Here is a 26,700-nt window from a genome sequence, read left to right on the forward strand (position 1 = left end):
AATCCACTCAGAGTACTCATACCTCTGTCTCCACCTGGCTGATGGACCGGGTTTCATGCACGTGTGGTCTTGCCAGAAGCATTACAGGACCCTGTGACAGAGCCTTCCAATTTTGCATTTCAAGGTCCCCTCCTGGTAACCCACAGGAATGGGCAAGGAGTTGCGGTGAGGCAGGGAAGAGGAGCGAGGGTACCCTCAAGTTGCAGCAATGCCATGTCACCTTGTCTGCCCTTAACCTAGGTGTGCCTTGAGATGACTGTGTCAGAATCCAAGTACGCCTGAGGTGTGTGGCCCAAGACTTCTTGGGAGACGGTGAGTAGAAGAATTGTCAGGTTCTGCCCCATGTGCTGTTAAGGTAGTGCACTGACATTTGGTTTTCTTTCTCTTGGCAGAGCAAGAGATAACAGCCTGGTGACAACTGGAACTTCCCAGACAGGCAGGAGGCCTCATTCTGCACCTGATGGGGATTTGTATCCCCAGATATGTGCAAGATAAGTGGAGGGCTACCACCCACAGAGGGGATGGAAGAGAGGTGCCGGGTTGGGACTCCCCAGGAGGGGTTTTTGAGTCAGTTTTGGAGATGGGGATATCTAAGAAGTGTCTCCTAAGGCCACCTAAAGGGAAAGTGTCTGTTTTGATCACAGTGCTGAGGTGCTCAGGGCAGAGCAGTTCTGGTGTGTGTCCCGCCACTTGTCTCTGGTGCACTCTGTGTTCTTTGGGTCTCTCGGTCCTTTCTTCTCCTCAAAAGCTCTCTCTCCCTGTCCTGTGTCACGGGTGCCTGCACGTATTTGTCCCACAACTGCTCTGTCTTCTGCATAGCCTGTAATAGCACAAGTCCTGGGGACTTGAAATTTGTAATGCAGAGTGTAGTTGGGCTCTAGATTGTATCAGGAGATTGCCTTAATATGTTTTGTGATGCTAATTTGTCCTGCAGCCATTTGACACTAGTCCTAACTTCCTTTCAAGTTGCTGACAACTCCAATCAGTGGCAGAGAGCCCCAGTCTTGTGTGAGGATTTTCCCATGATCAGGTCAGTCATTGTTTGCATTTGCAGGGGCAGCCTAAATGGTGACTGTGTTACAGCAGTGTTCTTTGCCTTTATTTTTAGGAGGTCCAGACAGGTAGCAGCAGTCAAGGCCAAGTGTGCCAGGTGAGCAGTGGACAGAAACAGTTGGTTTTGCTCAGGTCTCAATTTTTGGTGCAATTCTAAGCATTCATTCTTGATTGTGTGCTTTAGGGAATCAACTCGGAGTGTGCATACCTCCGTTACTAACTGGCTGATGGACCAGGTTTCATGCACTTTGGATCTCGCTGGAGGCATTACAGGACCCTGTGATGGAGCCTTCCAATCCTGCATTTCAAGGTCCCATCCTGGTAGCCCTGAGGAATGGCCAAGGTGTTGCAGTGAGTCGGGGAGGAATGAGATTCCACTGGTGTTTCAGCAATGCCATGTCACCTTGTCTGCCCTTAACCCAGGTGTCCCCTGCGATGACGGTGTCAGAATCCAAGCACGCCCAAAGCGTGAGGGCCAAGAACCCGGGCATTCTGAGGAGGATGGTGAGTAGCAGATTTACCAGGTTTTGGCCGATGTGCTGTTCAGATTGTGCACTGATGTTTAGTTTTCTTTCCCTTGGCAGACCAAGAGGTGACAGCTGGAACTTACCAGACAGGGAGACAGCGTTCTTCTGCACCCAACAGGGATTTGCATCCCCAGATATGTGCAAGATAAGTGGAGGGTTATGACCCACAGAGAGGCGTGATAAGCGAGGTGCCAGGTTGGGACTCCCCAGGAGGGGTTTTTCAGTCAGTTTGGAATTGGGGATGTCCAAGAAGTGTCTCCTTAGACCATCTAAAGGTGAAAAGTGTCTGTTTTGATCTTAGTGCTGAGGCATGCAGGGCAGAGCAGTTCTGATGTGTGTCCTGTCACATGTCTCTGGTGTCCTCTGTGTTGTTTGGGTCTCTCGGTCCTTGCAGATATTCTTCTCATCAAGAGCTCTCTCTCCCTGTCCTGTCCCCTGGTTTGTCACATCCTGTCCTGTGTCACGGGTGTCTGCACATATTTTTCCCACAGCTGCTCTGCCCTGCTGCACAGCCTGTAATAGCACAAGTCCTGGGGACTTGGAATTTGTAATTTGCAGGGTGCAGTTGGGCTCTAGATTGTATGAGGAGATTGACATAACATGTTTGGTGCTGTTAAGTTGTCCTGCAGCCTTTTGACACTAGTCCTAACTTCCTTTCAGGTGCTGACAACTCCAATCAGTGGCAGAGAGCCCCAGTCCTGGGTGAGGGTGTTGCCATGATCAGGTCAGTCATTGTTTGCACTTGCAGGAGCAGCCTAAATGGTGACCGTGTTACAGCAGTGTTCTTTGCCTTTATTTTTAGGAGCTCCAGGCAGTTAGCAGCAGTCAAGGCCAAGTGTGCCAGGTGAGCAGTGGACAAAAGCAGTTGTTCTTGCTCAGGTTTCAGGTTTTGGTGCAATTGTAAGCATCCATTGTTGTTTGTGTGCTTTAGGGAATCCACTCAGCGTATGCCAAGCCCTTGTCACCAACAGCTGATGGCCTGGATTTTCTGTGCTTGTGAGCTCTTGGGAAGTATTGCAGGACTCTGTGATGAAGCCTTGAAATTTTGTATTTCAAGATTGCATCAGGGTTGCCTTTGGCAATGGCTGAGAAGTTGCGGTGAGTCGCCGAGGTAGGGAGGGGGAGCCAAGGTCCACTCGTGTTTCAGCAATGCCGAGTCACTTTGTCTCTTCTTAACCCAGGCAGACCCTGCGATGACGGTGGCAGCCTCCGAGCCTGGCCAAAGTGCGTGACCCGAGCATTCTTAGGAGAACGGTGAGTAGCAGGATTGCTGGGTTTTGTCCATTGTGCAGCTAAGATCATGCAGTGATGTTTGGTGTTCTCGATTGTAGCTGAGCACGGGACCACAGCCCGGTGACCATAGGACATTCCCCGCAGGCGAGGCAGCCTCCATTGGCACGCGACATGGATTCTCATCCCCAGATGCCAGAGAGATAAGTGGAGGGCTAAGGCCCACAGATGGGGTGAAAGCGGGGTGATGGGAGGGCCTTTAGGATCAGCTTTGGGGGTGGGGATGTGCAAGAAGTGTCTCCTTAGGCCAGCTAAAGGGAAAGTGTCTGTTTTGATCACAGTGCTGAGGTGCTCAGGGCAGAGCAGTTCTGGTGTGTGTCCTGTCACTTGTCTCTGGTGCACTCTGTGTTCTTTGGGTCTCTCGGTCCTTACTTCTCCTCAAAAGCTCTCTCTCCCTGTCCTGTGTCACGGGTGTCTGCACGTATTTGTTCCACAACTGCTCTGCCCTGCTGCATAGCCTGTAATAGCACAAGTCCTGGGGACTTGAAATTTTTAATGCAGGGTGTAGTTGGGCTCTAGATTGTATCAGGAGATTGACGTAACATGTTTGGTGATGCTTAGTTGTCCTCCTTCTGCCAGGCCCTGAAGGACTCCCCCTTCCCCCCCAGATCTTCATTGGGAAATCCCCCTGACCCCTGCGACCCCCCAAAACGATCCCCCAGGGATCCACCTTGAACTCTCTGGGACCCCCTGAATAGTCCCCAGGGATCCCTGAGAATCCCCAGTGGCCCCCAGGACACCCTGGGCCGCCTCCCCAGACCCGCTGGGGCCCCTCCCGGTGTGACAATTGAGAGACCCCCTCAAGCACTCCATGCCCCCCTTCCGGAATCCATCTGGGACCTCCAACCCCCAGAGTGGCACCCCTGGGACCCCCACATCCCTTCCCGCCCTCCCCGAGAACCCTCAGAGCCTTCCCATAGTGGCAATAAAGGCTCAAAGCAGTTACAGAACCACTTCTAATGTGTCCCGTACCTGCACTGGGAACACTGGGAGGGACACTGGGAAAATCAGGAGGGAAGTGGGAACATTGGGTAGCACACTGGGAGGGAACTGGGGCAGCTGGGAGGACTCGGGGACTCCTGGAAGCGATCTGCCATGGAAAAGGAGACAAAGGGAGCTGATGTCATCCCAGAGCCACAGGATATTCCATACTGAGACCCCGGGGCCACCCAGGACCACGGCAAGGGCAGCCAGGCCAAGAGCCAGGGGCAGCTTTGGTGTGGGAGGCATCTGGCATCCCATTCGGAATTTCAGGAGGCCCAGTGGTGGGCACAGGGCCATGAGCACAAACAGCGGTCCTTTTACCTGGGAAAGAAAACTCGCCAGTCCAGGTTCCTGATGTCAGTTTGTAGGGCTCCCTTGGGACTCTCAGGGCAGCACAAGTTTGAGGCGGGGACAGCTTTGGTCTGGGATACGTTCTTTGATATTTGGATTTTGTGAAGTCAGGGGCCAGCTGAGGGCCAGGGGCACCTGGGCACATACTCTGGCCCTTTTCCATGGGAAAGAAAACTCACCAGTCCTGGTTCCTGATGTCAATTTGCAAGTTGTACTTGGGATCTTCAAGGCAACTCCTCATCGACATGAGGGCAGCTTGGGTCCACAACACCTCCTTCTTCATTCAGATTTTCAGGGGGTGGCCCTTCTTTCGGGGCCCCTGGCTCTTGGACTCTGTTGCTGGCCCTATTCTCTGTGAAACACGGCTCACCCTCTACACTTCCTGATGTTGGTTTCGAGGAGGTGCTTGTCTCTTCCAGGGCAGGCAGAACTCTTGCTGGCAGCAGTTTTGCTCCAGGATTAATCCTGTGCCATTCAGAACGAAAAGATGTTGAAAGTCACTTGGGGCCACAGACCTCGTGACCTGACCTCTGCCCTTTTTCCCTGTAAAACCAACCTCACCCTCCCTGTGTGTTGATGTCTGTTCACTCAAGGCGTGCTGCTCTCCAAGGGCTGCGGGAGTTTCTGGTGTCGGCAGGTGTGGTCTGTGAGAAATCATTCGCTGTTTGCAATTTTGGAAGCGCAATTCCTGTTTGGCCAGGGGAAAGACTGTTAATTATCTTTGAAATGAAAATCTGGCACCCCATTGTTTAAGGGTCTGGCAAGGGGCTGTGTAGGGGAGGGAACACCCCACAGGACCTTTCTTCACCTCATCCCTCACTCCTAGGTGTAGCAGCTCCCTGCGTGAGCAGCTGCTTTCAGTGCAGCTACCTGGGCACACCTGCCAGGAGCTATGGTCGGAACATCCAGCAGGGACCAGGGAGCAGCCGGACCCACCCAGGCACGGAGCATCCCTTGGAGAAAATGCCAAGGGAAGAGCCCTCTTGCCAAGGGGCAGCACCTGAGCAGGCCGGGCAGCATGTGGGGTTCCACGGGAGAGCTTTCAACTTTCCCCTTTTATTATGTCAGTCCTCCCCTAGAACCCCCAGACCTTCCACAGCACTCCCAGAAAAAAGAGGGGTTATGGAGAGAAAAGGGGTTTCAAGTATGGGAAAAAGCTTCCTTTTCCGTCATTTCTTGCGTTCAAATAATGAGGAAACGCACTTCCCCTGCAATTTTAATGGTCTCATTTGAAAGAGTCCCTGCCTTTTCTATGCTGTTAGGGGTGCTAATTGACAGGGAATCCCCATATTCCATTTTTTTCCAGTTTAAATAGAGGGGGAAAACCTTGACAGTGTCGTTTATGGGTTTGAATTAAGAGTAACCATTTTTGTTGTCCTAAGGCTTAAATTGAGGGGGAAGCCCAGCTATCTCTCTTTCTTAAGGGTTTGGATTGAGGGGAAAATCCCTCTGTCTTCATCACTGGAGAGATTTAAAGTGAGGAAAGCCTCTCTTTTCCCAGTATTCAAGGGATTAAATGAAAGGGCAGAAGCCATTTATTTGCCACGGTATCCATTTCAGTGGAGGTAAATTCCCCATTTCCTCATTTTAAGGGATTCACTTGAAGGAGGCTCTTTTAAAATGATTTTTCAGCATTTAAAACTACCTTTCAGGGCACTTCTTTCTGTGCCCTAGGACTAAGTACCTCAGAGAAAGGCAAGCCTAGCACATACTTAACCTTTATGCTGCCCAGGAGCCTATTATTTTTCTTATTTATAATGTAGTTAGTCCTAATTAGTAACCCCAAGAAGAAGACTTAGACTGTTCATATAATTAGTATTTTTCTCCACCCTTAGTCTCATGTTGAGCACTACTTAGTAGTCACTGAGGAATAATTATGTAAGTTAACAGCAAATTACCCAACTTATCTAGATATGCTGCCTAAAAACAAAGTTTTATTTCTTACCAGTTTTTTTGCCCTTTCGCTCCAAGTAGTTGTAGAAAAAAGAGCTGTCATTTCCCTGAAGAGTTTCCTTCTATATCCAGCCCTTTATTCCCCTTGAATTCAAGCCAGAGGAGCCGAACAGCTGCAGCTGCTCTGAGGGCTTTTCTACTCGGTGGGGTTTGCCCCTTCCCTTTTCCTGGGTGCCACGGGAATGAGCGGCGGGCCCAATCAGGGTATATTAACCCCAGCCTTTGCCAAGGGGCTTCATTCCCTCAGCCATTTCACACTAGTCCTAACTTCCTTTCAGATGCAGACAGTTCAAATCTGTGGCAGAGAGCCCCAGTCCTGGGTGAGGGTGCTGCCATGATCAGGTCAGTCATTGTTTGCATTTGCAGGGGAAGCCTAAAGGGTGACCGTGTTAGAGCAGTGTTCTTTGCCTTTATTTTTAGGAGGTCCAGGCAGATAGCAGCAGTCAAGGCCCTGTGTGCCAGGTGAGCAGTGGACAGAAGGAGTTGTTCTTGCTCAGGTTTCAGGTTTTGGTGCAATTGTAAGCATCCACTCTTGGTTACTTTGTTTTATTTTAGGCAGTCATTTTGCAAGATGTCTCTGGTCCGGATGTCTGGATGTCCAAGGCCAGGTGGGTGCAAGCGTAAGGTCTGGGTGGGTGTGCTTTTCAGGTCAGGGGGATGTTGTTTTCACAGTATCTCAGTGTGGGTTGTTTTGCTTTGTTTTTTTGCAGGTGCTGTCGCTGCCCTAGCTGTGTGAAGGAACAGAGGCGAGCGGGTGAGTTGGCATTTTGGCACAGTGACTCACAGGTGACCCTTATGCAGCAGCATGCTAAGTGTGTACCCTTTTGTTTTTCAGGTATCCTCCAGGCAGCTTGTGGAGACAAATTAAGACTTCAGGTGAGCCGGGGCAGCGGTGTGTCAGAGTTTCGGGGATTCCTCTTTTCGTGGGCACTAGTTGCATTTTCTGTTTTGTCTTAGGTACCCTGAGGAGGAGCGTAGCTGAAGTTTGGAAACGGCAGCACCGAAGCTGATGCAGAGAACGTCTCGCTGTCCACATCCAACTGACATTGGATTCCATCCGGTTGTCTTGCAAAAGCCAAGTGCTGGGGCCAGTAGGTGGGAGATGGGGGGAAAACCTTTACTATCACAGGAGGCTATTTGATGTTAGCTTGGAGAATAGGCCCATAGTGGGACGGGCCCCTCGGGAGCAAAGGGAGAGGGTTTCTCCTCAGCCCCCCCAGAGTCTTCGCCGGGCAGGGCAGTTCCGATCCCTCTCTGGTTCTCGTGACGTTCGCATCGGCGGCCTTCTTTGACTCTTGACGTTGTCGTGGATCTTTTCACCATAGGAGCCCGCCTTCATGTCTGGAGCTATAGCTACAGTCACCCTGTAGTCATTTCTTCCTTCTCTAGGCCTACTGAGCTTCTTAGGCTTCCTCTTAAGTGCTTTGGCACTAACATCTTGAAAGGAGTTGCATGTCATCATCAAGTGCTACTGCCCTAGGGCTTTCTTTTCTTTGGCATCATCAGCCCATGGCTCATCTTGGGCTAGGAATCTTGGGTCCGTAAGGTGAAATTGCCAGGCAGTTTCCACTTGTGTCCGTGTCACGTTGTCTGTGTCCGTGTCACGTTGTCTGTGTCATAGGCCTTTGTTACATCTCCATGCTTTAGCAACATCATTTTGTGCCGTATTGGCCATATTTTGCTCACGTACCTTCCCGGATATCAATTATTCTGGCATTTTTACATATTTACTTTTTGGGTCCGGACGATGTACACGAGATGTTCTCATCCGTCTTCATTCTCAGTTTTGGTAGCCCTTCTCATGGACTTCCGTACGGAGCTTATTAGCCCCTCATCACCTGACCACAGTAGTTCCGTAGCATCTGCCTTCTCAAAGGATATAGGGCTCAAAAATTAGTCTTCTGGAGAATTATATCAAGTCCTCACTTATCTTGTATCTCTGTCAGCTTACGTTGTATGCACTTATGATGCACCTACCTGTGTCTGCTTCTATTGTATGTGCGTATGTTGCGCCTACCTATGTTAGCTTATATTGTTTGTGCTTACACTGTATGTACCTACGTTGGCTTATGTTGTTTGTGCTTATACTGTACGTACCTACGTTGGCTTATGTTGTTTGTGCTTATACTGTATGTACCTATGTTGGCTTATGTTGTTTGTGCTTATACTGTACGTACCTACGTTGGCTTATGTTGTTTGCACCTCTGTTGTGGCAATTATGATCGGAGCTGCCTTGCCCGGGCACGTAGTCACGCTCAGGTAGAGCAGTTATAAAGCTTTGCCGTTCATCTGTTCTCTACGGGGTTTGGGGTACAACACTGATGGGCCCAGAGTTGGTATAGCTCCTAGCTCTCAGATAGTCAGTCACTGACCGCCTCCCCTTGTCTCGTAGGTCCCCGGGTCCCTACAGAATTTCCTGGAATCTACCATTTGACATGGAGGTCCTGCGGCCAGAAGAAGCGTTTAAGCATATTCTTCAGTGCAGCGTTTCACGTAAGGGTGGCAGCCCGCGTGTCAGCAGAAGAATGTGTGAGAGTGTGACTGTCTGTGTCTGTCTGTGAGAGTTTGTGTGTGCTTGTGTCTGCAGCTGTGTGTGTGTGTGGAGCAGATACAACCTTGTGTGTATGGCCTTTGCCTTTCAGGGGGGGTTTTCATCAGGCAGGAGGATTTTTTGGGAGTCTCCGGAGCGAGTTGCCGTGAATGTGAGTTTGTGCGTAACGCGAAGGGGGCGTGCACGTCGGCGGAGCGTTTTGCGCCGTTTTTGTTCCGGGTGCGTCATAACAATAAAAGCGTTGTGGACTTTTCTGAAATGGAGACACGGTTATATTGTGTCAATATGTATTTGGCTTGTAGTACATTATATTGTTCTGTCTTTGCAGTTGTTCCTGTCTTTTGATGTATTTTGCTGTATGTAAATTGGACTTGTACTTGTGTGCCTAGGTATGATGTATTCTTTGTTGTATTTGTCTCTGTACTTGCATTTGTATGCATTGTTTCCCTGTGTATTGCTGAAGTTTAAGGGAATAAAGATTAATCAGCCCTAATAATGATGCCTCTTACCCTCTGCCCTGCCCACCATTCATCTCCTGTCTTTCTTTGGTGTGGTTGAGTCCTATCATTTTCACCCTTTTTCTCCCTTTGCCTCTTACTTTCCTCTTTAGTCTATTCCTCACTTTATCCTTCCATGTGTAACTCTTTGTCTCTGGCTGTGTTTTCCTTTGTTTCCATTTCTAACACATCTCTATGTTTCTCTAACCCTATTTCCTTCTCACCCTATTTTCTTCCATTCCTCTACATGTATTTCCCCATGTCTCTTTGTCTGTCTCTTTCAATCTAGGTTTCACTATGTTTTCTTCTTTTTTTTTTCTTTGTCAGCCTTTGTCTTTCTAACACTTGCTATCATTGTCTTTGTCTCTGACCCTTTTTCCTTTTCTGTCCAACTTTAACTTTTTTGTCTAACTCTCTATTTCTTTCTCTCTTGAACCCTACCTTGTGTTCAGTCTCTCCATTTGTTTTCCTGTAGGTTTTCAGCTCTATTTCTTCTTTTTCTTGTCTCTCTATTTGCTTTTCTCTTTCATTTCAAGTGCTTCCTTTTCTGTTTGTCTTTCACTCTTTTTCTCTTTACCCCACCTTTCTTTCCTCTTTCTCTGCCTTTCTCTTTCTAATCTGACTTTTTTGGTTTTTCTTTTTATCTCTGACTCTTATTTTTCTTGCTCTGTTTTCTTCTTACTCTCTCCTCTTCATTTTTTTCTTCTCACTCTCTCCTCTTTCTTCTCACTCTCTCCTCTTTCTTCTCACTCTCTCCTCTTTCTTCTCACTCTCTCCTCTTTCTTCTCACTCTCTCCTCTTTCTTCTCACTCTCTCCTCTTTCTTCTCACTCTCTCCTCTTTCTTCTTCTTCTTCCTCCCTTCTCTTTTTCTTCCTCTTACTCTCTCCTCCTCTCTCCTCTTCTTCTTCCTCTTAGGCTAAATACTTGTATCAGACATTTTAAACAGGTCTTTTATACAGAAGTGAATACATTAAAAGAGAAAGGAAAAGAAAATAACTGGTAATATATTTCAAAAGTCAAACCAGTATTTAATTTCTGCATCAAGTATTGCAATCAAAGACACCTAAAAGATTCACCTTTCCATAAAATCAAGGTTTTAGTTTTTGAGATGGTGGTTTACTTATTTAGGTGGTTGTTTTTTGTCCTTCCAACAGCTTGTATTTTTAACTGTTCAGTCCATCAGCAGACAGACACCCTGTCCATCTTAACATAGGCTAAGATGGCCATAAAAATAGTGCAGGTGATGACATTGGTTAGCAACCTTTTCTTCTTCATCATCATCATCTCACATTAACAAAGAGAGACGAAAGGCACAAGGAATTCAAATTATTAGCTTTGAGAACTGAAATAAAAATCTTTCCACAATTAGCCTACATATAGTGGCATTAGAAATACCACTTTAAGTTCTGAAAGTACTGGAAGGAATTTATACCCAAAGGATCCTAATTCTTTGGTAAGTCAAAGCTGCCATTTGTACCTGTGAACAGTATCACTTGGAGAAAATGCAACACTTAGGAAGAGTTTTAATTGTTTTTTTCATTACTTGACTCTGTCATTTTTTTCTGAAGTTTTTACAGCTTCTTGCATTCAAATGAAGGAAGATTAAGGCTGGATGGTTAAGGTTGTAATGCAGCATTTCAAAGTAATATTAGTGAAGATGTACTAGAAACTGCATTGCTTAGAAACCTATTATTTCAATAATCCTTTCTCAGAACTTCACAAAGGTCCTTTTATTGTGTCTCTGATAAATAAAATGTGATTTCTATTTAGAAAGAATTAAGGTAGTGAAGACTAACTAGAGAAGAACATGCAACCTTATAGATACTGAGGCAAAAAATAAAGCAAAATGGTTAGTTGCTGGTTCCAACTGGTATTTTTAAGTCTGTACGGCTAAGCATCTCTATCTTATATTTGTGATCTTTCTGCAATTTTGTATTTATGGGGTTTATGCCTGTTCAGAGTAATTAGTGTTGTTTACATTAGAACAAATACTGAAATACAAAAAATGAAAAGTTATTGGCAAATGGGATACAGAGTAGCAAATCTGGAAATTAGACGCTGCTGATATTTATCTGTAATGAAATTTGGCATAGGACCAGCAATAGCCAGAAGTAGGTAGAATATCCTGTGATACAGCATCTGAAATTCATCAAAACCCCCCTCCAAATTACCTTCAGTATTGTAAAAGTTTCCATTCTTTTTATTATTTGTACTTTATTAGAGGCATCTTGTCAGTACTACTTTTTCTTAGCCTTATCCGGAGATGCTTTCTTATGTCTGACTCCTGAAAGCCTCTGTGCAGAACCAGAGTTCTGCAGAGCTTTTTCCCCTGTATTCCTTCCCTTTTCTGTCTTCCCAAAAGCTTTTGGGATTTTGGCTTTTACACCATAATTTACTTAATTGCCTTTTCGTGTCAGATAATTCTTATGCATATAACATCTCATTTTTAACTACCTGCTTGGTATTGCTACAACATCAAAGAATTTATAAAATTATTCTTTGTTCTCTTATTAGATTTTTTGCTTTGTCCTTACAGAATCTTCTCTGATAAATAGAAGTGGTAGTGCTTTTTATTTACCGCCTTAATTTCCTGCAGTAAAAAAACACTCTATGTTCATTAATCATTCAACGACAAAGGATATTCTGTATTGGAGCCAAAATTGTATACATTTCTAAGCAACTACAGCATTTTGCTTTATTTTCTTAAATCTGTTTCAGAGCTTTGATCAAATTGCACTCTCCAATTGTTTTCCAAAGGGTGTAATAAGAGAAAAAAAATAACCATTTTTATAACGAAATTTCAAGCAAATAAAATCCTTAAAGGAAATTTGATTCTGTAAATGAGGACTAGGAAGAGGAAGGTCATAAGAAAGTTACATCATCGGAGTTTAATCATCCCCTTAGCACACTGATCTAAAACAGGAAAAGCGTATGAAAAACTGCAGAGGTGTCTTCTGAGAAGGTATATGCACATTTCACATACTTCTTGTTCTGTATCTTTCTTCTAAACAGTGATTAAAGCAGCTCCCAGTACAGATCTGTAACAAATTCATGAGCAAATCTGATAAAACCTGTCTTTGAGTAAACTGTGAACCTAACCTGACAACTAAGATAAATAGTTTGTCAGTTGATCTAACCACACCATTCTTTTCTCCTGTATCTGGTTTCTTTTCTTCAGAATTAACCCAGTACTTTCTCCCCCATCGTGCTTTACAAACAACCTCCCTATCTGCTTTTTGTGCCCTATGAAGCCAAGAGGAGCAGTGATGCACAGGAACACTGAAACTCCAATGTCTGGTCAACTAAATCTGGATGATGCTCTTTAGGAGCAGCAGAATGATTTTTCTAACTGCAAAAACTGTTATAATACCACTTATTTAAACTTGATTTCCTGTTCACTTGTGAATTGATTATTTGACCTTAAATTGTTATGTTTTTTTTGACCATAAAGCCAGTTCTGATTTGCTGAGTTGATGCAGTAGAAAATACTTATATTTACATTGTTCAGCTGTTCGCAGGTAAAGTTGCATGATTCAATAGCCACTAGACATGCTGAGTTCTGACTGGCGTGTTAAAATTTTTCTAATATGTGGGAACTCAAAATGTCTCTCAGACATTTTTAGAGGTTCCAGGCCTTGGTCAGAGGCATTCTAGACCCTGGCAGACAGCTGAAAAACAGCTGTGATTTTGAGTTTGAGCCATGGAATGAATTGCCAACTTTGGAGGTGGAACAAGCAATCACAAAAGGTTAGATAGTATAGTAAAAGTAGTTACAAAGTAGAGGGGAAATTTTTTTAGTATTGTACAGGGGGGTTTTCACTTTGTAGGTGGGGGTCAGAAGTTCTAAGATGGAGGAAAGTGGGCTGATCCTGTTCTTCCTCCTTCTTTTTCCTTACCTCCATGTTCTTGGTGATGTTGGCACTGACAGATCGGTTTAGAGTAGAAAAACACTTGGCAACTAGGTAGTAGGTATTGGGGAATAATTGTAAACACGTTATACGTAATATATCTTATAAAAGATAGCAGCAGCCCTGGGCGGAGAGGGAGACGAAGAAGGCAGCAGATCGAGAGGATGTCAGGGGGTGTGTGTGCCTCTACCCAGGCCGCTGATCAAACAGCCGCAGTCCAAGAACATAATCTGTTAGATAACTAGCGATAAACTGCCTTGAGACCGAACAGCTAAAGCCTGCGGAGTTTTTCTTTGGAAGCACGGGTGGGAGGAGGAATTTCACCACCACATGAGACCCCAGAGCAAGGCCGGGGTTCTCACAGTAATAAAGATGCACCCTTTGTTTATCCACCTTTGTCATTTATACATCCAGCTGTGAAGCTCTCCAGCTTTGCAGTGCTGTTTACTAGGACAATTGAATACCATAACTTCCCAAATTTTGTGTACGTGACCAATCAATATGCAGATTTTATAGCCATAATTTCACACACAGATAATTTGTTAATCGGGCTGCACGCTAAGCTGAGGAAAGCAACACAGCAAATAGTTTTTGCTTTTTTGATAGTTTCTGCCATGTCGAGCTCCCATTCTGTCCATTGGTAATGATTGTACCTCTCATGGGAGGAAATCTGATGGACAAACATACAAAACAATCCACTATTTGGCATAGAGGGAACTAACAACAATAACAGAAGTTTAATATTTTGCTTTCTTTGTCACCTAAGGGTGTGAAAGGTATTCTAGTTCATTGAGTTTATATTCTGCCGCTGATCTTTAGCTGAGGGACACAAAGATATATGTGTTATGCGTGTTTGCATATTTATGTGTTTATATATGCATGTAGATATAGACATATAAAAACACATAAATACACACAGGTGGGGGTGTATGTATATGTATGTATTTATATATATATATGCCTGAGGTCATATGTGTGTGGGATTCAGTTTGTGTTCTGTTAAACCCAGCCCTCTGTGTGTGTGTGTTTGCACCTCGTCCACAGGAGCTGGTTACAGTGCTGGCTATTGAACTGTTGTTGTTTTCAAGCTGTAATTTATTTGGTAATGATATACAATGTTTCACAGTGATAAGGAGTCAATAATGAATATGTTATGCTTTAACATCATAAAGACATCCTTAGGAAAAAGTCCCTGTCTTTCTCCAACAGTGATCCATATGGTGTGCTACTAAAAGGAGAAGATCTCTGAGTGAACAAATGTGAAATAATACAGACTTAATCTTTATTGCTCTTTTCCTATCAAGATAGCCTTTGTTGTCTGGCCTATGAAGACACTGCAAGACTACTCACTCATACAGCATTGTTTTATTGTTCACTTTTATTTTCTCTAAAGCAGACCGGGGTTGTTTTTTTCTTTTTCCTTTGCATATGTCTTAAGAAGTTGACCTTTAGCTTTACTAATGCAATTAATAGTTTTTGCTTCCTATCTCCTATAAATGATGTTGGTGAAATAGGTCACCTGATTTCATGTTCTAGTAGGTACAGTCAGAGAAAATTCTGGATATGTAAATTATCATATTTAATTAGCATTATTTCTATCCTCTTTATTACACATTTTGCAATACTATTGATTGTTGGACCTAGAGTATCTTTTGTCCTCAAGCCACACACCTAGAAGTCACCTAAATCTTCATTTTTTCTGAGGATAATTCAGCTTGGAATAATTTTTTTAAATCTAGATTAAGAGTAAATAATTTAAATGGAAGTTTTGACAGGACCACACGTATAAGGTTTTGAAGTATTTCAAGACTACGAAAAATTGCTACCCTGTCATCTGACTTTTTAGTCTTTATCTAAGACATAAACCACATGTTTGTTTGATGTTTGATTTTTTGTCATAAAAGGAGTAGGTGCTTTATCAATAGACTTTATTTTAATCAATACTGCCTCGATTATTCCCTACATGAATCCAATTTTTATTTCTACTGTCTAGAGTGGGAAAATATGAGAAAGAGTTCCCCACATCAAATCCATCTGCATCATCTCAGAGGCTGCCTTCAGTAGCTTAAACATGACTAAACCCCTCCCACTGTTACACTGGAAAGAGTCTTGATGACTCAAAACTTTAAAAAAACCTTGTCGTTTTCACTCCATTTAAATGTGTCACTTTTAATAGCAAAACAAGTAGAGAAATTCCAATGTGAACTCATTTTAGAGCAATGACCAAGTATTATGAATATTTGACTGTATTTAATCTTTCAGCTCCTTTTCTTATTGCATCCTTAACCCTACTCCTGAAGGGACTTGGATTTAAATACAGTAGAATTTCCAGTGTTGAGCAAATCTCTGGTTTCATACCTGAAGATCTCCTTAGTTCAAAAATCCACTTTGTAATTAATTTTATTTATGCTGTGCAACTCTGCTTTCCCAGATATTAAAAAGCATATTGGCAAAGAATATGACATTATTTCTTGAATAAAATGACAGGAAGTAATGCAGCAAGATTTTCTGCCTTGAGAGTCACCTGACTTCTCCATTCAGTGACTTTATATTCCTATTCAGGGATTATTATACCTAAGAGATCCAGAGTATAGCCAAGAGAATAGTAATAGAGAAGTTCTAACTGTAATGCTGATTTTCTACTGTTTGTTACTATTTCCTCACCCATAAAAGGCACTTGTAATTAATTTTCTGTTCCCTAGGACCACCTGTAGAAGTAAACTTCACTATTGGTGATGAGATTTAAACACGAAGAAAAAAAGCTGGGTAAGTATGAAGTTGTTAAACTCGCTGTCATGAGACTGTATTGTTGAAGACTGTTACAGGGATGATGGGAGTCTGGGATAAGTTTAGCTATGAAAACTTAGTTCCATTTCATCAAGGAGGCTTAAAAGAAGACCCAAATTGGGTTGTTTTTTTTTGCTGTTGTTGTTGGGTTTTTTTTGTTGTTTTTTTTTTTTTTAAACTGAATATTTTTGGAAAAAATATGAAGTAGTTATCTCTGACATTTCTATTGACAGGTGGCCAAGACATGTCTGGGGAATCGTAATGATTCAACATCTCGTTTGGAAGCAGCAGAAACAGAGACAAGCTTTCAGGTATTCTCTTCCAGAGTAATTTTTGGGGTTTTACTAAAAGGTCTCATGAGATTCAGTTACTTAAAGTAGACTTACACATTCTTCACCAAGTTCTGTCTCAAAAGAGAAGACTACTTAATTCAGACTTTGACTGTGTCTGATTGTAATTGATCTGTTCAAAATTATTTCTGGCTGGTAACAATTTGCAAACTATTAAATATTTGGAAAGCTGGTAGTCAAATTACTTAATTTGACAGTGTCATGTGTATAGCCCTGGAAGCAGGAGTAAGGAGAGTTTTCCAAAATAATTGAATATTAAATACCTATGTGGTTGTTTATATATATATATATAATATGCAGTGATATGAAGCTGTATGTAGCATCAGACTTGTATGGTTTTGCACTTAGAGATCAGGACCCTTTTCTAGGGACAATTCCAATTTTAACAGACTTTTTTATTTCTGTTTATGTATATATGTATTCTATACACCATATTTTTACCTTTACAGAAGTTTCACAGCCCTCCATGGACTAAACCTGAAGATGAAAAATCACCTGAAGAAAAAGAGAAAAAATACAAAGAATCAGTTAGTACACCAGAATAAAAACTCTAAATGCTACTAACCTACATTGAAAAATGCCAATCACTTCCATTTTCATGTTCTGCTAGCACAAAGGCATGAAATGTCCCAGGTTTCTAAAGCATGCATTTTTCACTATTTTATGAATGTCTGTAAATTAGTCTATAACAGACCAGTTAGTACCTTCCAGCAATAATCCAAAATTGATGTTTGAAGAAGTGCTTTGTAATGCAGTCCAGTTTTTGAACTCTTGTTCTACCTTATCAGTAATTGTATACTATAAATTACCCATTTCGTAAACAACAGTCATTCTCAAGTATATTTCTCACTGTTTTATTTCATGTAATTTTGTGGCAGATTAGTTCTAATATTAAGAGGCAGTCAATGTGGAGGGGGGAAGATATCTGTGTAACCATATTTGAAGTACAATCCTTAAGTGCAACTGCAAAAAGACAACTGTGTGTGTGGGGGGTCCATGTATGCTTACCTTTTAGTAATTCCATCTCAAATCTAATTACTTACACAATAAAATATGCTTATTTTCTTCTTTCTTTCCTCAGTGCTATCTTAACTAGTTCATTTTTGAACACTGAAAAGCTGACAGAATTGGATTTTAAGGGATGGAGATGGAGAGAATCATTACTTTAAGGATTCAAGCAAAAAAAATGTGCAGGTGGTACTGAGTTACAGTGTCATAGCTTGGATGGCAGCCGTGGGAAGTCGGTTTCATCCCTTGTGTTTGTGCTGATCTCGACGGGATGGAATACACTTCCAAGGGGAAAGCCCTGTTTGGTCCACTACAGTTGGCCTTTGATCCCTCCATCGGGGAGGACTGATTGGAATCAGCTCTGTCACTCATGGATTCTTTCAGTTTCTCCTTAGTCACACTATGACAAGAAAGCAGAAAAGAAAGGGAGAAGAGAGAATGTTTTTCTTTTTTGGGTGCATGTCATTATTGGTCTAATTTAAGAATTCATATGCCATATCTTTTTGAGATGCACATCTTTCAGGAATGGTTGGAATAGTAAACTGCCTGATGCAATGCTATCTATCCCTAGCAAGAATTGTCTTAAGCATTTGTAACTTGTAAACTTCCACCTTGGTCTTAATGCACACCTCAGCACATTTTCAACTAGATTTGAAGTAGTTATAATAATTTACTTTGTCTTGCTTTGTATCAGTTTAAAAGCAAATAGACAAATCTTTAACTTAGTGATGCTCTGTCTTCAGTTTTAGCATTTAAGACTTTACCTCTCCTTCAACAGTCTCCTTCAATACCTCCTTGTCCTTGCTGGTGTGAAAAATGCATATTTTATGATTGGCTTTTCGCAAAGGCTATAATGAATATTCTATGTGTAATGTTAGAACGTTATGCTGTGTTAATTCACTTAAGTAGTGTGTTAAATACAGTTTTAGGTTCTAACCTAATGTTAAAATAGAGACTATGTATGTGGGGAAGTTTTTTTTTAGGAATGAGATACTTACTTCAAAGAACACCTAAATCTTCCAAAGCAGAGGAATTTATGGCTTTTATCAGAAGAAGTTAATTTCTTCAGGCCTTACTCAGACTCAAAGATGCCAGGGGATTAAAGGAAACAATTAACATACAACAAACAGAGTTTCTTGTTTAAAATAGAATGCATTCGTAACCATAAAAGATATATAAATATGCAACAAGTATATTAGTTTAAGGGTGATTCCTTTATTCACAAGTCATGCTTTTCGTAACTTAATGTCCGAGAACATCCGGACGTCCGTAATTCTTTACTTTTTTTATTGTCTTGTAATTGTCCTAACTCTAAACTTTAGTACTCTAGTGATATTATTATTTTTATAACCATTTTATTATTATTAAACTTTTAAACTTTTAAAAACCAAGTGATTAGCGTTTTTCACACTGGTATGAGTAATCTTTCACCCTGACATTTTGTATGTGCTCCTCTACTCAAAGATAGATAGTTGCAGTTTCTCTGCCTTTTTTAAAACTAAAAAACCTCATGAGCTGACCAAATGATGACAAAGTACAGCTTAAGACTATCCATGTTAAGAGCCAAAAGACACGAAATCGTGGCTATGAAATTAATCAGGTAAGAGATATGTGGCTCTTTGCATTTGATCCTAAATCTTGCTGAAGACAGTCTGCTTTCTTTCAAAATTTTCAGTGGGCAAGACACTTGTGGTTTTGTCATATCTACAGCTGGCATTAATTTCTAGTGATGCTAAAAGCAGCATTTCTTTGCATGTGACAGACCTTAACTGAGAAGGTCACTGGAACTCTGTTTCAGTCACCTGTCAAGAAAGGATCTGCACTGCGCAGTGGTTGAAGGCCTCCAGCAGGACGAAAGCCAACGAGCACAATGCTTCCTGTAGCTTTAGAAAGAAGCCTTTGTCAGCAGGATCCCCTTCATCAGGCAGCCTGGAGTAGATACTATCCACAGGGCTCCTTGGCTGCCTTGGTCACGGGTTCTTGCCTACAGGCTTTGGACTTGCTCGTGGCTGTTCTTCAAACACGGCTCCTCACGTGGAATCCACTTCTTGGTGCAGAGGGCAATCCCTCCATCTCCCCTTCCTCCCCTGTATCTTCTGACCAGGCTGGAGCTCTCAGTAGTGACACTGCAGTCATGGGATTCAGCCCACCACATCCCAGAGATGCAAAAGGCCGTAACTTTCCTGCAGCACAGCGGCTTCCAGCTCCTCCTGTTTCTTGCCCGTGCTGCAGGTGTTGATGGAAGGCGCCTCAGCCTGCCTGTCAGCCGTGTCACCTTCCCAGAGGAACACCCCTTTTCTTCCTTTCTCACAATTTTCTGGTGTTTTCCCGCCAGCTTTTATTCCCTTGGCTTTCCTGACAAAGCCAACCCTAGACTTGCCTTGGCCTCTTACCACTCCCTGGCACTTCACTGCCTTGCATGCCCATCTCCCGCCTTGGATAAATGAGGTTTTTGTTTTAAATTGGTAACTATTTTTATATTAAGAGTTAATAATGTAAGGGCTTTTTAATTATATGGATTATTTGTAATGTTTTTTATTGGTATATTAAGTAAGTAGGTAAAAAATGGATTTTTTTGAGAAGTGCTAGATAAATACAAAGTATTTAAACTTGAAACTTTAGTGAAAGTTACTTAAATGTTTGTTTTAGGTTGGTTAATTGGTAAAGTGATATAATTAAAAGTAAATAAAGTAAATAGAGTAGAAGTATAATATTTGATAGAATTTTATACTTTGAAAGTTATTAAATAAGATTTTTATAATATTGATTTTTATATTTATAAAGAAACCTAAAGTTTATATATTTTGGTGGGTGCAGTACAAGACGTCAGGTGTAAGTTGCAATTCTTGCATAATCTACATTTGTATTTACATAGTGTAATTTATCTGTGTATTTACATTGGTGTTTTGTGGAGTGGTGAGTGTGTTTTTTGTGTGATCTGGTTTTATGTTCCTTATTGAAATTTACTTGGGTTTTTGTACTTGTTGAGCTATAAGTAAACTTTATGTTTTGATATAAGAAATAAGTATTGTTAAGTTTTGTTTTATAAAATTGTATAGACTTGCAAGATAATGGTATAAGTTGTTATAATTTTTCAGTTATAAGCATGAAGAAATATAAGAATAAAATAATGTATGTAGTAAAGAAGAAATTGATAATAATTAGGAATTACTTAGATAATATCTATAATTAGTAACATAGGTGAAATTATATCATTAGTAAGTATTAAAAGATGGTACATTATTTTAGAGTTTTTAACAATTGATAAATGTTAAATTAGTAGTAAGTTAAATAATTATGTGTGGATAATGATTTTTTAAGTTTAAAATAATAAGTTTATTTGTTATATTGATAAAGTTAAATTGTTAAGTTAAAATTATTTGAATTTTATTTTTGACGTAGAAAATATTTGGGTTTCCTGTTAATTATTTTATTTAGGTAGATATAGGGTTAGGTTATAGTTTAAATTTTAATTGGTGTATGTTACTTAATATATTTTTATATAATGTTTTTAAAAATAGTAGTTAAGAGTAAAAATGTTAGGATTAAAGATGAATCACATTATTTAATAATTGGATTTTTTAGAAGTGTTTTTAGAATATATTTGAATATAGTAAACTTTTTTTTAAAGATTTGAAAGTGGTTATGGACAGGATTGTGAGTTTGGATTTGGATATTGAGAGTGTGAAGGTGGAGGAAATGTATGAGAGAGCGATTACTTAGTGTGAAACTTAGAAAAAGAAATTAATGTTGTAGTTGAGTTTTATATTGAAGTGATTTTGTAATAATAACTGAGGAAAGTGATCAGATTAACAGTTTGGAGGAGGTTTTTAATGAAATATATTTTTTTTAGTCTTGAAAAATATTTAAAACTATGAGATAAATTTAGGTTAAATTATAGAGTTAGTGTAGAGATTAGTTAGAGAGTTAACTTGTTTTAAGAGCTGTAAAAGTAGAGAAAATAAAAGTAGGAATTAGAAATTTTATGTAAGAGTAGAGATTGTAATGAAGAACAGAATTTTTGATGAAATTGATGATACAATACACTGTATTTTTTTTACTTCTGAATAGGTGTTTGGTAGTGTTTTCTTTTAGTTGTTTTAATTTGAGTTGTTTTATTTTTTTTAAGAATATTAACCATATACTGTATAGTTTAGAGAAGTGATTTTTAATAAAACTTAGGATAGGTTATATTAAATAACATTTAAATTTAGATTGAATGAATTTTGATAGTAAGGAATAATAAACTTAATTTTAATAGATAAAAAGAAACTTAATGTATTTATTTAAATGTATTGACATTTAATTTTGTTTGATTTTATTAACACTTAACATATTGAATGTTGTTATTTATAAATATTGAAGGTATTTTAAGTCTTTTGGTTTTGGAGACATTTTAGCTTGTTGAGTTAAGATTATTACTTATATCTTTACAGGGTGGTTTTATTTATTGGGAAATATGTTTCTCAGTAATAGATTTTTATTTATGTTACATTTTAAATGGTACTAATTTGTGTAGTGGGTTTTGTTAAATGTAGGATATTGATTAGATTGTTTTATATTTTTTGTGGGCTTGGACAAATATTTATCTATACAGTTAGGCTTTTCTATATTTGAAGTAAGTTTTGATGGGGTTTTTTTTTAAGAGTTATTGATTTAGAATTTTAAGAATATTTGGTGTTTGGAATAAATAAAATCGGGGGTTTTTTGGATACGGTCGAGCTGTATTTTTAGTGTTAGCAAGGACTAGTTTTGGTACGTTATTTTGATTTTTTTGTTTGCTTACGGGGAGGGTCTCCTGTTAGATGTGGAAGCCTGAGACTGGCACAAGGACTTTTTATCTAATGCTTGATGAGTCTGTTTTATGGGGAGGAGGTGTTATTTTAAGTTTTATAAAATACACTGAGAATTAGTTAAAATCATGGAAGAAACATTATGGTAATTAAAGGGTGCTACGTTTGAAGAGCTATAAATCTTTTTAAATACCTGCTTGATGTAAGGTGAGCTTAATCTCCTTTTTCTGCCCCAGAAAGCATCGGGCACGTCCACATCGATGGCACCACCTCTGCCTACTGCTCCTGCTCCACCTGACCAAAAGCAAGAGCAAAAGTTGGTTGGGCTTTAAGAACTTGCAATAACTTTGAAGCAAAATAAATCCCATTTTCCCCTGTGTTTTTTCCTTTCAGGTGCTGCACTCACCTCTGCGGACACGCACCGAGCTCTCGCTGCAGGAACCCGTCAGGCCTCAGTGGCTGTGAGTTCATGTTCTTCTCCCTGGGGAAGAGGAGAAGAATGTGATTAAATAAGTAAATAAATAAATAAATAAATAAATAAATAATTGCTGAGGAATTGCAGAAATGTTTTCTGGAGCCTTTCCCCTTCGGTGCCCCTGTGCTGTGTGGGACACGGGCAGAGGAGCCTCGGGCTGGAAAGGGGCAGGAGAAAGGCAAAGGGACCCCCCGGTGTCCCCAGGGCACCGTGGGGACAGAACGGACACTGCGCGGGCACGGGGAGGCGAGGAGTGACAGTCTGGGCCAAAATCCCAGCTCACCCCAGGGAAATTAGTGAGGGACATTTTGGAGGGGAAAGCTGAGGTCACGAGTTCACCCAGCCCGGCCACGTTGTGTTTGCACAAAGAGGCACCAGAGGTGAAGGTCAATCCTGAGCCAACCCTGCTCAACCTCTAAGTCCCAGAATAAATCCTACAAGCTGCCCACTGAGGGACTAAAAATACATAAAAGAGAACCAAGAGCATTCCGAGAGCAAACCAGAAGGTTCCTGGGAATCCCGTTGCAGTGTTGTCACAGCCTTTTTGACAGAGCTGTAAGATTTTTATTTCAATGCTGCGTTTCTCTCCTGGGATCATTCACTCCGTGGGCTGTGGGGATTTTTCGGGTTTGAACTCCCTCACGGTGGCCCTGACACTGCTCAGAAGCTGGAGGAAGAGCAGAGCCAGTGCTCCTGGCAGGGGCAGGGAGTTTTCCCCCAGAGCAGATCCAGCAGCTGCCCTCCAGCCCGGCCAGGAGGGATCTGCTTTGGCTCCTGCAGGGACAGAACGTGTTCAGGTGCTCCAGGTGACATTCCAGCAGCCTCATCTCCCATCCCTGTTCCTGCCCCTCCTGCTCTCAGCTCCTGCCCCACCAGCTGTGCCAAGGGAATTTGTCCCACCAGCAGCAGGGGAAGGACAAGAGCTCCCACCCTGGCACTTGGATTGTCCCGCTGGGGGATGCTGCCTGCTGGGATTTAGATCATTCCATACATTTGGCTGCTGAAATTTCCCAGCCCAGGGGCTTTAGCACAAAGATTGTTCTTTGTATGGTGCCTGGATTTGGGGTTCAGTATCAGCTTTGCTAGTTCAGATGAATTATACCCACAGCCCCAGGTTCCCTGCTGAATTCCTGCTGGAATAACCTGACAGTGCCTCGTGGAGATTGGAAATTCCCATGCAGAGCTGCCACTTTAGCACCAGCTGTGTCAGGAACCAGCAGAGGTTCCAGGGAAGCTCAGTGGGATCAGGACAAGGACAGGTCTCTATTCCACAGAACTTGCTATTTAAAACCCTCATCCCCCAGCCCCAGGGATGTGTCTGGGGTCACTTGACAGAGTTCCCTGGAATTCAACTGATTTCACTCCCCGGAGCTCAGGCTCCAGTTGATGTTTTAAAGCAGGACAAGGCAGTGGCTGGATGAGCTCCCGGCCTGTGCTGAGGCAGAACATCTCTCCTGCAGAAGCTCAGCTCCTTTCAGAGCCTCGGCAGTGGCCTCTGCATGTCCTTTCCCCTCAGGAAAGGGATGCACATCCCTGCCTGCAGCACATCTCCAGTGGGACCCACCTGTGAGAGTTTTCCATCCCTTCTGCACCTCCAGCTGGCTCCCTGGAAATCTCCAAACGTAATTGCACTCCAACCTCTGATTTCAAGGCATCTCCAAGGCTCTTGCTTGGCATTTAGTACCTATGAAGGAAGATTGCCTTGGCTCAAATGCTGCTGGTGAATGATAGGCTCCGGCTGGAAAAGAGGGAGGAGATTTGGGGTGGCTGGAACATACCTGGCAGCTGTGTGGGAGGTCAGAAACAGGGATTGCCGTCAGAGCCCCTCTGCAAACGGCCCGTGCCTCCATTCCCAGGTAATGCCAGCCGTTCCCTGGGGTCCCTGTGGGCTGTCGGTGGCGTCTGTCCGGGCTGAAGCATCCCTGCGTGCCTGTGGGGAGCAGCCCCTGGCCGAGGAGCCGCGGGCAGCCCTTCAGCCGTGTCCGCGCCAGCGCTGTCCCGTGCGCCGGTGCCCGTGCCGGGACGTGCGCTCGGCACGCTGCGAGCCACGGGCAGGGCACGGCAGCTCCCGCCCCGCAGAGCCAAGGACAGGAGGTGCTCTCTGCCCTTCGGAGCTCCGGCTCCTCCAGCCCCGCACCGGGCACAGCCGGAGCGGGAGCAGCGGCCCCGGCGGAGCGGCCGCTCCCGGCCGCGGCGCCGCAGCCCCGCTCGTCCGGCGGGGCTCCCCCGGGGATGCGGACACGGGGCGGGGGAGGCGGGCGCTGCTGCTCGCAGGGGAGCGCGGTGGCCACGGGGCTACCGGGGCGGGGGGCTCGGCATCCCGCGGGGGCTGCGGGGCGGCTCCGTGTCCGCCCGCGGGGCCGGAGGCGGCGCTGCGGGAGCGGCGGTGCCGATGGGGTCCCGGCCCCGACGCAGCCCCGGCTCCCCGCGGCCACAGCGAGAACGGGACCCGAGCCCCGGCGGGACCCGAGCCCCGCGCCGGCCGCAGCTGGAGCGGCGGCGCCCGTCCCGGAGCGGCTCCTCCCGGCCGCGGCGCTGCCGGTCCCGATCCCAGCCCCGATCCCGCCTCGACCCCCCGGCCCCGGCACCCCCTCCCTGCCCGCCGAGGAAGGAGCGGCTCCGCCCGGCTCCCCCAGCAGACACCGGCGGGACCAGAACCCGAATCCCGATCCCGATCTTAGCTGAGCGCCTCGGACGCCGCGCAGGCCGGGAGCTGCCCCGATCCGATCCCCGCACGGAGCTCCGAGCGCCGGTCCCGCCGCAGTCCGTCCGAGCATCCACACAGAACACGGGGCGGGCGCGGAGCCGCCGCCATTTACGGGCGGGGGGCGGGGCCGGGGGCGGGGCCAGCACAGGTGCGCGCACAGGTGCGCGGGGCCCCAGCGCGCCTGCGCGGGGCGGGGCCGCGGGTATTTAAACCGCGGGGCGAGCCCGGCGGAGCCGTTTGGTGCTGGGCGTTCGGAGCGGGAGGTTGCGGCCGGTCGGGCTCTATATCTCTTTTTCTTTTGCTTTTGTTGCGCGTTTCTTTTCTTTTGTATTTTTTTTTCTCTATGCCTCTCTTATCGACCCTCCCTTCCTCCCCTCCCCCACCCCCTACACCCTCCCCCCCCCCAAACCCCCCCCCCTCCCTCTCCCCCCTAGCCCTCCCCTCCCTCCCTCCCGGGCGGGCCCCCCCTACTCTCCTTTCCTTGTCCTCCCTCTCTATTCCCCTACTCACCCCTACGCTACCCTGTTCCTCCATCCTTTCCCTGTTCCTTCTCTCCCCAGCCGGGCTCCCCCGTGCCCCCTCTCCCTGCTCCCCCCCACGCGCTCCCGGTTCCTCCTGCCGCCTTTCCGTGATACCTTTCCCCCTCCACATATTCCGCCTCCTTCCCCAAAGCTGCCTTCAATCTTTCTCTTCCTTCACCCTGCCTTCCCCCAGCCCCCTGCACACCCCGACCTGCCCCCACCTGCCCCCTGTCCCTGTCACCCTCCCCTTGAGCGCCCCCTCTGCTCCCCTGTTCTCGTTCCCCATTCCCCTTTTCCTTCTTTCCTCGCAGCCGCGGGGCTCGGGGCGCCGCAGAATAAAGCCCAGAGGGCCGGAGCCGGCGCCCCCCGCCCTCGCTGGGGTCCCCACACGGGGCCGGAGCCGCTCTGCGGGTCCCCCCATTGCAGTCTAATACACGGCCCGACACTGCCGGGTGCGGCTTTCCCGACATCACACTGGGGGTCGGGCTGGGGGTCGGGAGGGGGTCCTGGGGAAGGAGGGTGGGGGGGGTTAGGAAGGGCCCCCTCATTAGGAGGGGGTCCCGGGGGAGGAGGGTGGGGGGGGGGATAGGAAGGGCCCCCTCCGGAGGAGGGGTCCGGGGGGAGGGGGGCGGGGTGGAGGGGGGGGCCTTCCCCCTCCAGCCCCGGCCCCTCCCCGGGACCCCCTCCTCCGACCGGGGCCCGGGGGGGTTGGGGGGGGGGGGGAGGGTGGGGGGGGGGCGGGGGGTGGTGGGGGTGGGGGAGGGGGGGCGGGAGGGGGGGGGGGCGGGAGGGGGTGGGGCGGGAGGGGGGGGTGGGAAGGGGGAACGGCCGGCCATTTGGTTTTTTTTTTTTTTTTAATGTCTGTTCACGGCACAGAGTGACGTGCACCCCCCCCCCCCGCCCCCCCCACCCCCCCCCCCCCCCCCCCCCCGCCCCCTCCCCCC

At 44.8% G+C, this 26,700-nt stretch overlaps 1 protein-coding gene and 4 long non-coding RNA genes across 7 annotated transcripts; 3 read left to right on the top strand and 2 right to left on the bottom strand.

Moving 5' to 3' along the window:
• Nucleotides 1-4,596: 4,596 nt before the first annotated feature.
• LOC144248493 (uncharacterized) lies at nucleotides 4,597-6,448 on the bottom strand. Its single transcript, XR_013341788.1, has 3 exons — nucleotides 6,151-6,448; nucleotides 4,762-4,893; nucleotides 4,597-4,670 (listed from the first exon to the last, which is right to left on the bottom strand). It is a non-coding gene; the product is annotated as an uncharacterized LOC144248493 (long non-coding RNA).
• Nucleotides 4,883-6,615, top strand: LOC144248492 (uncharacterized). Its single transcript, XR_013341787.1, has 3 exons — nucleotides 4,883-5,145; nucleotides 6,437-6,500; nucleotides 6,579-6,615. It is a non-coding gene; the product is annotated as an uncharacterized LOC144248492 (long non-coding RNA).
• Nucleotides 6,616-6,733: 118 nt separating this feature from the next.
• Nucleotides 6,734-7,014, top strand: LOC144248488 (uncharacterized). Its single transcript, XR_013341782.1, has 3 exons — nucleotides 6,734-6,766; nucleotides 6,869-6,912; nucleotides 6,994-7,014. It is a non-coding gene; the product is annotated as an uncharacterized LOC144248488 (long non-coding RNA).
• A 69-nt stretch (nucleotides 7,015-7,083) lies between these two features.
• LOC144248487 (uncharacterized) lies at nucleotides 7,084-17,431 on the top strand. Of its 3 annotated transcripts, XR_013341781.1 has the most exons (6): nucleotides 7,084-7,253; nucleotides 8,551-8,651; nucleotides 15,818-15,881; nucleotides 16,136-16,213; nucleotides 16,702-16,779; nucleotides 17,334-17,431. It is a non-coding gene; the product is annotated as an uncharacterized LOC144248487 (long non-coding RNA). The 3 variants fall into 3 exon arrangements; XR_013341779.1 differs by lacking the exon at nucleotides 17,334-17,431 and having other exon boundaries at nucleotides 16,702-17,320; XR_013341780.1 differs by lacking the exons at nucleotides 15,818-15,881; nucleotides 16,136-16,213; nucleotides 16,702-16,779; nucleotides 17,334-17,431 and adding an exon at nucleotides 8,801-9,205 and having other exon boundaries at nucleotides 7,095-7,253.
• LOC144248486 (uncharacterized) lies at nucleotides 16,707-24,724 on the bottom strand. Its single transcript, XM_077790642.1, has 5 exons — nucleotides 24,307-24,724; nucleotides 24,093-24,212; nucleotides 22,460-22,534; nucleotides 22,247-22,347; nucleotides 16,707-16,747 (listed from the first exon to the last, which is right to left on the bottom strand). The coding sequence occupies exons 2-5, from the start codon at nucleotides 24,203-24,205 to the stop codon at nucleotides 16,707-16,709; spliced, it is 330 nt and encodes a 109-aa protein (XP_077646768.1). The 5' UTR covers nucleotides 24,206-24,212; nucleotides 24,307-24,724.
• Nucleotides 24,725-26,700: the final 1,976 nt, after the last annotated feature.

Source organism: Lonchura striata, unplaced genomic scaffold, assembly GCF_046129695.1.
Source record: "Lonchura striata isolate bLonStr1 unplaced genomic scaffold, bLonStr1.mat Scaffold_151, whole genome shotgun sequence".
Classification (NCBI taxonomy): Eukaryota; Metazoa; Chordata; class Aves; order Passeriformes; family Estrildidae; genus Lonchura; species Lonchura striata.

Coding starts and splice junctions, on each gene's coding strand:
- LOC144248486 (XM_077790642.1), bottom strand. CDS start 24,205: ATGCCAAGCAAGAGCCTTGGAGATGCCTTGAAATCAGAGGTTGGAGTG. Junction 22,535..24,092: donor GGGATGGAAAACTCTCACAG/GTGGGTCCCACT, acceptor CCTCTTCCCCAG/GGAGAAGAACATGAACTCAC. Junction 16,748..22,246: donor GCTCACCTTACATCAAGCAG/GTATTTAAAAAG, acceptor CTTTTTCTTCAG/GTGATTTTTCATCTTCAGGT.